The 11,249-nt window shown below is 37.7% G+C and overlaps 1 protein-coding gene across 1 annotated transcript in view; it reads left to right on the forward strand.

Annotated features, from left to right (window-relative positions):
• Positions 1-11,249, forward strand: part of MYO5A (myosin VA) — a 194,827-nt gene that overhangs the window by 103,906 nt on the left and 79,672 nt on the right. Inside the window, exons 17-20 of the mRNA XM_042783688.1 lie at positions 2,623-2,709; positions 2,798-2,906; positions 5,636-5,847; positions 7,471-7,627. Coding sequence (XP_042639622.1) covers positions 2,623-2,709; positions 2,798-2,906; positions 5,636-5,847; positions 7,471-7,627 — 565 coding nt within the window. The remainder of the gene's footprint in view (positions 1-2,622; positions 2,710-2,797; positions 2,907-5,635; positions 5,848-7,470; positions 7,628-11,249) is intronic.

The raw sequence follows: 11,249 nt of genomic DNA on the forward strand, positions 1-11,249 counted from the left end.
GTTATGTGCCGTCCAGTCGGACCCGACTCATAGCGACCCCTCCTTGGGTTTCCGAGGCAGTATCACTACGGAAGTAGATTGCCCCATCCTCCTTCCGAGGAGTGGCTGGTGGATTTGAACCACCAGCCTTCTGGTTAGCAGTCAAGTGCCTTAGCCACTATGCTACCAGAGCTCCCTGTTAAGATATAAGCCATGCTAAAGTCTTTTATCTTCATGAATAAGTACTTCAGGTCTTCTTTGCTTTCAGCAAGCAAGGTTATGTCATCTGCACAACACAAGTTGTTACTGAGGCTTCCACCAATCTTGATGTCATGTTCTTCTCCATATACTCTAGCTTCGGATTATTTGGTCAGCATACAGATTGAATACTATGGTGAAAGGATACAACCCTGACATATATCTTTCCTGATTTTAAGCCACACAGTATCTCCTTGTTCTGTTCAAACAACTGCTTCTTGGTCTATGTATAGGTTCCTCATGAACACAATTAAGTGTTCTGGAAGTCCCATTCTTTGCAATGTTATGCATAATTTGTTATGATCCACACTGTCAAATGCTTTTGCATAGTAAAAAAAAAAAAATGGGAAAACATCTTTATAGTTTTCTTTGCTTTGAGCCAAGATCCATCTGATATCAGCAATAGTTCTATGCCGTCTTCTGAATCCAGCTTGAATTTCTGGCAATTATCCCATGATGCACTGCTGCAACCATTTTTGAATTATCATTAGCAAAGTTTTACTTCCTATTAATTTAATGATAGTTTGATAATATCTGCATTTAGTTGGATCACCTTTCATTGAAATGGGCATGAATATGAATCTTTTGCAGTGGTTGGCCAGGTAGCTGTCTTCTAAATTTCTTGGCATAGGTGAGTGATCACCTCCAGTGCTGCATCCATTTGTTGAAACATCTCAGTGGGTATTCCATCGATTCCTGGAGCCTTGTTTTTTGCCCATGTGTTCAGTGCAGCTTGGACTTCTTTCTTCATTATTCTGGTTCTTGGTCATATGCTAGCTACCTCCTGAAATGGTTGAAGATGGACCAGTTCTTTTTGGTACAGTGACTGTGTATTCCTTTCATATTCTTTTGAGACTTTCTGTCTTGTTCAACACTTTGCCCATAAACAAACCAAACCCACTGCCATCGAGTTGATTCCAACTCACAGAGACCTCCATTGGGTTTCCTGCCAACCATGGACAAAATGGTGAACAACACAGAAAGTCTCCAAAGAAAATGGAAGGAATACACAGTCACTGTACCAAAAAGAACTGGTCCATCTTCAGCCTTTTCAGGAAGTGGTATATGACCAAGGACCAAAGTAATGAAGAAAGAAGTCTAAGTGCCATAGAATCCTTTAATATTGCAACTCGCAGCTTGAATTTTTTCTTCAGTTTTTTCAGGTTGGGAAATGCTGAGCACATTCTTCCCTTTTGGTTTTCTAACTCCAGGTCTTTTGCACATTTCATTATAATACTTACTTTGTCTTCTTCAGCTGCCCTTTGAAGTCTTATATTCAGGTTTTTTCTTTATTTGTGATTTGGGTGAAAATTTACAAAGCAAATTCACTTTCCATACAGCAGTTCACGTACACTTTCTCTCATGAACTAGGACGTAGAACAGAAGCACTAAACATGTTATTAGACCAGTTAGCTGAGATGTCTCATGAAACCATTATGCTAAACCTAGGAGCCAAATCCCACGAGGTGTTTAGCTGTACGTAAGCAGACTCAGCAGCTACTCTTTTCCCCCCATTATTGTAAATATATCTAGCACACAGCTTTTGCCAATTCAACCTTTTATAGGTGTACACTTATTGGCAGTAATTACAGTAATTGGCTGTGTAATCCTACCTTTGATCAATGTGATTTTTCTATTACCATTAACGAAAACTCAGTATTCCACATGGAGTAACTACATTTCCCCCTCCTTTCCACTCCTGGTAACCAATAATAATCTTTGAGCTCTAACAGTTGTCTGTTCTTGTCTTTTTATATAAATGAGATCATACAATATTTGTCCTTTGTGACTGACTTATTTCACTAAGCATAATCTCTTCAGCCTCTTTTCATACTTTAGCATGTTTTAAACTTCATTTCTCTTACTAGCTAAGTTGTATTCCATTGTATATATGCACCACATTTCATTTTTTCATTTATCTGTAGATGGGCATTTAGATATTTTCCACCTTTTGATTGTTGTGAATAGTGCTGTAATGAACACCAATGTACAAGTATGTATTTGCTTTCATGTTAGTCTGTTCTTCATGTTAGAGAAGTCTCCAGGGCTAGTCAGTTTTTATCCTAGTGGAGTTATATATAGTATATTGAATAAATCTGAGAATGCCTAGTCAGGCCATACCATGTAACAAATACTGGCAAAATACAGAATAATTTAATTTTTAAAAATATGCTCACAGGTATTACCTATTTTCATTACCCATTGTCTGCTCCCCATTCTCACATGGAATATTAAATCACATGCTGCTCTAAGTTTTGAATACTTTCTTTTCTAATTTGTCCCTTTGACTTCCTCCATAAGAATTTAATATCTGGACAGAGGAGAGTAATCTGTGGCTATAGCCAGCCTTCTTCATGTATCAGTGATTTTCATTTTTATATATAGGTTTGATGAGAAGAGGGCAGTGCAGCAATTGAGAGCATGTGGTGTCCTGGAAACCATTCGAATCAGTGCAGCAGGTTTCCCCTCAAGGTAAGCCTGGCATTTTTAAATATAAGATTTCCTAGTGGAAGGGTTCCTGTAGTTCTTTAAAGAAGCTGATGTGAGTTTTTTTTTATAGGTGGACCTACCAAGAATTTTTCAGCCGCTACCGTGTCCTAATGAAGCAAAAAGATGTGCTGAGTGACAGAAAACAAACATGCAAGAATGTATTAGAGAAGTTGATATTGGTAGGAAGGATTTTCAGTTACTTTTATCTGGAGCTGTGGTGGTGCTGTGGTTAAAACATTGGGCTGCTAACCAAAAAGTCAGCATTTCGAACCCACCTGCTGCTCTGCAGACATAAAGATTTACAGCCTTGGAAACTCTATGGGGCAGGTCTGTTGTTGTTGTTAGGTGCCGTCAAGTCGTTTCCGACTCATAGCGACCCCATGCACAGCAGAAATGGGGCAGGTCTACTCTGCCCTATTAGGTCACTATGAGTTGGAATCAACTTGATGGCAGTGGATTTGGTTTGGTTGGGTTTACCTGAGCAAGGAGCTCTGGTGGCAGAGGAGTTAAACACTTGGCTGCTAAACAAAAGGTTGACAATTCAAACCCACCCACCAGCCACTCTATGGGAGAAAGAAGTGGCATTCTGCTTCTGTAAAGATTTACAACCTTAGAAACTATAGGCAGTTCGACTTTGAACTGTAGGGTTGCTGTGAGTCATAATCAACTAAAGACCTTGTGGTTCTGACCTGTGTAAGCCCTGGGCTTCCATGTAAAATATCACAAATCTTGATTGGTATCTATGGAGGGAGAGTGGAAGTTTGGGGTATACTGTCTTAGGGATTGAAGCTCACTATGTTTAGCATACTAGGACTAGAGAGGATGATGGTCTTATATCAACAAAAAGTATTATGAGGCCTGGACTCAGACTTGAGAAACTTTCTTCTTGCTAGTTTGATCATTATGAATAAATAATTACCTGGTACTTAAAAAAAATACTGTGCAATTAAGAAAAAAAATGAGTCGTGTCCTCAGGTAACACAGACTTATCTTGAAAATGAATGCATTTGAAAGATAAATACAGAATTCCTCAGAGTCTATCAAATGCTGAATGAGTAGGACAAGAAATCAGAGGAAGACAAGGTCATATCCAGCTGTAGTAAGGAGGAACAGTCTCATGTATTTTGATTCAAATCCTGATGACCAGGTAAGATTGTACAAAAGTGGAAGGAGAATATTCTAGGAGGGAGAAAGAAGCAAAGAAGTTGGAAAGCATAGGGTTCACTCAAAAAACAGTAAAGTAGATTTTGGAGTGAAAGATTTGTGTTTGGAACAGTAGAGAAGTTGTGTTGTAGAGAGTCTTGTATGCCATGCTAAGGAGTTTTCAAATTTTATTGTGTATGAGAATCACCTGGAGGGCTTGTTAAACACAGATTGCTGGTCCTCATGTGCAGAATTTCTGATTCAGTCTGTTTGGGAAAGGCCTAGTAATTTGCATTTGCAACAAGTTCCCCAGTGATGCTAATGCTGGTCTGTGGACCACTAATCTAGGTCATGGAAAATTTAAGATTCATAAAAGATTTTTTTATTTTTTTATTTTTTCACTTGTTTGACACTAATCTGAGTTGATTACCTTAATCTGAGGCAATTAACCATGATTACTAGCTATTAATTAATTACATGTAATACTTCTTCGGTAACTGTTTTTTCTTTTGAAAAAGCTGAAACTACTTTCTTAGTAATGTGTTGTTAAAAGAAGGTGTTTTTTGAGTTTACCCAACTTCTTTCTAATATGTGTTCAGATAGGGTTGTAGAGCAGAAAGTAGGGACAGCCCTATGCCTGGACTCCTCACCCAGACCATTCCACCTAGATCACTGACTTGTAGGGCATTTTGCCAGACGAGGCTATAAGATAGATGGGTCAGGGTTGGTGTGGAGTAAGTAAAGTGGGGGAGGATGAGGTGGGGCAAGGACAAGGACAGGGAGATAGTGAATCACGTTCTAGCTCGTTTTAGATCTCCAGCTATGGTTCCTATGTAAACTTTATTGATTTAATTGAAGTAATTTTAGATTTTTTAGATACATGTGGTGATTTCTGATTTTCTGGTTTCATGTAGGAAGTAGATATCTGCTTAAAGTATAAAGTGATTTTGTCTGCTTTCACTTTGAATTTCAGATTCTAGTGATTATTATAAGAAAATCCCAGTCTTCTTTTCATATGGGAATGATTAATAACTTGCACACTTCTAGACAAGGTGGATCACGATGGACTGGACCAGATATAGCACACATTTTGGTGCTTACTGCTCAGTCCTCCTTATAATCAGTGGCAGTGAACAATGTAAATGATTATGTTTTTGTAAAAGGAATTTTGAAATTTGTAGAAGGATTTAAACACATTATAGTTTTTTATAAAATACTATTGATAAACCCAAGATATAACTGTTGAGAAACTTAACTCTTAATATGAATGCAGAAGGTCTTTTGTTGTTGTTTTGCCTATTTTTATTTTGTATGCTGCTTTTTTTTTTTCCTCTGTCTTATTTTTCATGTTGCTGTTTTTGTCCTTCAGCCTTCTCATGGAATATACAGTCTGATGTAATCTTTACAGCCTGGGTCAGTCAGAGAGAGTGTCAGCATCTCCATTTCCTTGAGATGTTTAAAATACAAACAAGCCAATAATAACTGCCTATAACTCAGAACCAAGTGTTTGTCCTCATATAATAATTCCAGGTAGAATAATTCTGGAAAATAACTCTTCAATTTCAGTTTTCCTTAAAATCTATTTGCTCAACTTGAATAGGATCGAAAATCTGGCTCCATTAGTTAATTGCAGTGTAGCCCAAGTTTTAGCTAATAGCTTTATGCCTTCACTGATTCTGCTTTTAGTCTTTTTTTTTCTCTTTTAAAATTTTATATGTATAATCATCATTTCTACTTCTGAGTATACAATTTCCTCCAACAATAGGACAAGGATAAATACCAATTTGGTAAAACCAAGATCTTTTTCCGTGCTGGTCAAGTAGCCTATCTAGAAAAATTGAGGGCAGACAAGTTGAGGGCTGCCTGCATCCGAATCCAGAAGACAATCCGGGGGTGGCTGCTGCGGAAGAAGTACCTGCGCATGCGGAAGGCAGCCATTACTGTGCAAAGATACGTGCGAGGCTACCAGGCTCGATGGTAAGTCTCCTGAGGACTTGTCCATTCTGGCTTACAGCCCTTATGATTACGTTGCCCATATAATTTATTGTCCAACCTGGGACAGTTCTGAGAGGTCACACTGTCTGAGAAGGCAACACCTCATCCTTTTTGATCCTAAAGTCTCACAAAACAGTTAATTAGAATAAAATTTTACTTAGTCTTGGGAATGGTTTTAATTCATCCTCAAAAAAAAAAAAAAAAGATAAATTACTGCCTACTCCTGACCTCAGTGTCTTTTATTTTTTATACTTGAAAATATGTGTAAATTAAACAGGAGATTTGGGGAGCAATTAACTAAGAAGGTGCAGAATAGACTTATACTTCTTGTGATTACATAATAGGATAATTTAAATGTAGGCACATCAGAGATTAATTAATGATTAATATATATAACCAAATAGATATATTAATGAAAAAATATTGTACATGACACCATGCGATCCTCAGCCTGTATGACTGTGAGACCAGAAAAACTAGGTGCCCATCTACCACTGTCAGCCACTCGGAGGGGGATCTATGTAGGATATCCTGAACAGAGTGAGAGAACAATGTGGAACAAAACTCAAAGTCATTAAGGAAAAAAAAAAAGACTAGGTTTGCTGGTCTGATAGAGCCTAATGGAACCACTGAGACTATGGCCCCTAGCTGCCCTTCAGGTCTGGAATTGAACCCACTCACATGGCTTCCAGCCAAACAAAAGACAGGCATATGAGCTGAACATTTATATTAGGTAGATACACTCCTTGGAGAGATCAATCATGGGAAAATAGAAGGGTTGTGTATGCATAGGGAGACATTTCAGGAGGCAGGAGTGTGTGAGGGGGAAGGACACAGGGAAGAGGTAACTATGGGGAGAAAGTGGAAGGGGAGCTGTTGCATTGTGGGAAATCACAGTCAGTGTCATGAGACAAAGTGTGTGTGAGCTGCTGTATGGAAAGTGAATTTGCTCTGTAAACTTTCACCCAAATTACAATAAAAAATTTTTTTAAAGTTCAACTGGCACAACACAATGCACACAAAAAAATATTGTGCATGCATAATGGAGAGATCTAAGAAAGCTGGAGATTACTGTATACATCAGAAATACTATATAAAGGGGACATAGCCTGGAATAACAGAAAAATCACTGTTCTACAAGGAATAAATCTTTCTGAGCTTTACTTGCTTTATTGTAAAATGCAGATAATATGGGATGTCCAACTTTTCAGAGCTAGAGAAACTCAAATGAGATAATGAATGCAAAAGTACTTTGGGAAGGTATAAATTACTGTGCAAATATAGGTCAATATAAATTTTGATTTAGGAGCTCTGGTAGTGCGATGGTTAAAGCATTGGGATGCTAACCAGAAGATCGGGGGTTTGAATCCAGCAGCTGCTCTACAGGAGAAAGATGAAGAAGTTTATTTCTATAAAAATTTATAACCTTAGAAACCCTATGGGGCAATTCTGCTCTGTCCTATGGGGTCACTGTGAGAGAGGGTCAACTCAAATGATAGTGGGCTTGTTATAAATTTTTATTTACATACACAACATTCTAAGTCTCTATAAAATGTAATCCTGGGTTTTTCAAATTACTGAGAATCACCACTATTTGCCTTCTAGTTATGCTACATTTCTGCGCAGAACCAAGGCAGCAACCATTATTCAGAAGTACTGGCGCATGTATGTGGTCCACAGGAGATACAAGATTAAACGAGCTGCTACTATTGTTCTTCAATCTTACTTGCGAGGTTACTTGGCCAGAAATAGGTATCGCAAGGTGAGGCATTATTTTCTAACTTTGTTTATTCGTTCTGTCAACATTAATCAATCTCTGTGCAAAGAACTATAGGGACTACAGTGGACAGAGGAGCTATATGGAGACAACCAACAGTTAAAATGTATTTTAAATATTTAACAATAAAGTACATATATTTATTAACAGGATAATGGGAATTTTTTTTTAACATGTTTGAGTAATTTAGAAAAAGTGAGTATATTATGTCCTGTGACTACTGTAACAAATTACTACAAACTTTGTGGACTAATACAACAAATGTATTTTTTTCATAGTTCTAAACACCAGAAGTTCAAAATCACTATTAATGCCCTGAAATTAAGGTGTCTGCCAAGCCATGTTCCCTCTAGAGGCTCTAGGAGAGAATCCATTCTTTGCCTCTTCAGCTTGGTGGCTGCCAGCATCCCTTGGCTTCTGACTTCCTCACTTCAATTTCTGCCTGTGTCTTCATATCATCTTTTGTGTATCTAATTTTGCCTTTTGTATCTCTTATAATGATACTTGTTATATGGTATTTGGTCCCACTCATATATTTTAGGATAATCTCCCCATCTCAGGATCTTTAACTGAATCAAATCTGCAAAGATCCTACAGATTTGTAAAAGAACATTTACAGGTTCAGGAATTAGGACTTGAGATCTTTGGGGGCCAGTGAGCTTTGAATAGGAAGACTGTATGTCAGATGGCTAGAAGATTGTTCCAAGAATGAGACAGCCTTGGAAGAATTTACCATGGTAAAAAGGAAATAAATTGTAACATTAAATATAGGCAGCTCCTGGGTTACAAACAAGATCTGTTCCTAAGTATGTCATTAAGTTGAATGTGTAGCTAAGTTTGAACAGGTACCTGCAGACTTACATACAGGTATATTTAGCCTTAATTTACTGCAAGAAAAGGCTCAAAGGCTTTTCAATGATTTAAAAGCTGCACCTGCAGCAATTGAAGGTGATTGTGATGAAAATTTGTTTAGAGTAGGGGTTGATTCGATCATTTCAAAGGGAAGGCAAATTTATGTAACATTAAAGAGCAAGTAGGAGTTGGGTGTAAGTTGGACATTCATAACCTGAGGACTTAACTGTAGTTAAAATTGTATTGTCTAGGTATGCTGCTTCAGAAATTTTTGACAAATAATCTTTTTATTTAGCAGTAATCAACATGATTCTGTAGAAAATGGATCACTGTATTAATCTTAATCATCAGTTGTGACAGAGTATAACTCCAGTTGATAAAAGATTTTATTTCTTTTCCTTTTGGCAAGGTTTTGAGTCTTGCCTGTAGATGTATCCTGAACAAGCCATAATATGCAGTCTGGATTTGAGAGTTCTGTGGGCATCACTATTTGAAGGGACATCACTAGGGTGATTTGGGGTTGGATCTTTGATGACATGGCAATACATGGGTGTGACCTTGATCTTATTCTTTTTATTTATTTTTAACAACAAAAAAAAATTATAAAACTGATGAGGCTTGAATGAGAATATTTAATAGCTGTGACTTGAAAAAAAAAAAATTGAGGATAGCTACTACAGCTCTTTTTCTTTGCCCATGTCTGCTTTAAAGTCTGGTGCTCTTTCTATATAAGCATGAGCTTTCAGGGAAGGGGAAAACCTTAACTTTGGTCTTTCAGATCACACCTAACTGGTTGTGCTTCCATTTTCCTCAGTCCTATTCTCAGCAACATCTGAATTAGGTCTGGAGGTCATTAGTTTGGCAGTAGCAGTCTCTGACCAGCTCAGATTCTCATTGTGACTGGGCTCTAGGGGGGTGACAGGCGAGAAGCTTGTTCAAGAGGCCAATAGCCATCCCAGTAGTGTTCCTTTTAGCTGTGTTTCTGGTCCAGGTGCCCCTTCATGGGGCTTAAGGGTCTCAAAGGAAGAACAACTGTTCCTTAATTTCTCTGATGGAAATGAAATTCAGAATGGAAGCTCTATTTATATACTGTTTCTATTTGACTGAAATTATAGAAATGGATCAGTGTCCAGAGTTACTTGAGGGAATAGGAGAAGAAGACAAAACAGGAAAGTTGTCCTTAATAGCTTTGTCTCTGTGAGCTGCTTGAGTTTTAAAGACTGAAAGCCTTCAGTTTGCTATCCTGGATGAGACAGGCCCCTCCCTCAGGACTGTGCTGCTCAGAGAGTGTTCATAATGCCAGACCTCACTGCAGCATGATGCACAGTGACTGCACTTAATGAGAATTAAAGACTGCCTACATGTTAGGAAAACAGCCAAAACAGGCAGGCTTGTAAACACCTACATTTAATTTGTATTTGATGGTTTAAAATTTAATTCCTTATTTCCTAAATGCCACTTCAGGATGGAACAAGTTTTCTATTCTATTTTTATTATTGTATTTTGCAGTGTTCCCTCCTCTCCCTTGTTGTTGTTGCTATGTGCTGTCGAGTCAGACTCGACTCATGGCGACCCCTCCTTGGGTTTCTGAGGCGGTATCACTATGGAAGTAGATTGCCCCATCTTCCTTCCGAGGAGTGGCTGATGGGTTTGAACTGCCAGCCTTCTGATTAGCAGTCAAGTGCCTTAGGCACTACGCTACCAGAGCTCCTTCCTCTCCCTTGCTACCCCTGATAACCAACAAAGAAAGTTTCCTTCTGTATATAAATCTTTCCTTGATTTTTTACAGTAATTAACTAATACAGTATCTCTCCTTCTGTGATTGACTTATTTCACTCAGCATAATGTCCTCCAAGGATGGCACAGTTTTTCCATTGTTTCTTCTCATGTACCTAACCCAAAAACAAGAACTATTCTTTTAATCTGCTATCTATAGTACTAAATGGTTTAAGGGATTTTTATATGAAAAGTTTAATGGGAGATACACTGTATCCATCTGTAAGAATCGTTAATAAAAATTTAATCAAATATATACATTTAAACATGATTTGCATCAGAAACTATATCAGAGACTTAAAAGTGCCTCAAGATGTTTCAGGTCCAATCTTTCTTAAAATTCAAGAATCCCATGGCCATCATTCCCGGGAAATATTCACATAAATCTCTGCTTAATGGTCTCTAGTGATGAAAAGGCAAGCTTTTTGTTGTAAGTTATAAGTTGTTTCAAAGTTCAGAGGAATATCATGGCATATTTTTAGAAAATACAATATAAGATCAAAGCTAAGATTAGGTTGTTTCACTCAATCTTACTTTTAGCTTTGCTTTTAAAGTCTCACTTCTCCTATCATTTACTGCTACGTTTGAAGAAACAATGGGAATCCTCACTGGAATGGTATTCCTCAAATGTGGCAAACAAGAGTGTCATTGGTTTCTGGAAGCAAATAAGTAGCTCAGTAGTAACCTTTGCAGTAGCCCACATTTAGAAGGCCCGGTGCACAGTGAGGTGGTGTCAGCAGGAAGGGTGGGTGGTGGATGAATCTTATTCCAATAGCATGTACTTCATAGGGTGCCAGCTTCACCTGCTGCTATCAGAAATCCTATACCAATAAGAAACCTAATGTTTTTTCTTTTTCTCTTTTTAGTAATCTGGTGTCTTTTATTTAGATAGCTTTCAAGTCAATGTTCTGCTTAAAACCATATACAACATGTGAATATAACACTTATTTATATATATGTATATATATTTTTATAAAAT

The sequence above is a fragment of the Orycteropus afer genome, unplaced genomic scaffold, assembly GCF_000298275.1.
Source record: "Orycteropus afer afer isolate SDZICR_OR568_19922 unplaced genomic scaffold, OryAfe1.0 scaffold00026, whole genome shotgun sequence".
Lineage (NCBI taxonomy): Eukaryota > Metazoa > Chordata > Mammalia > Tubulidentata > Orycteropodidae > Orycteropus > Orycteropus afer.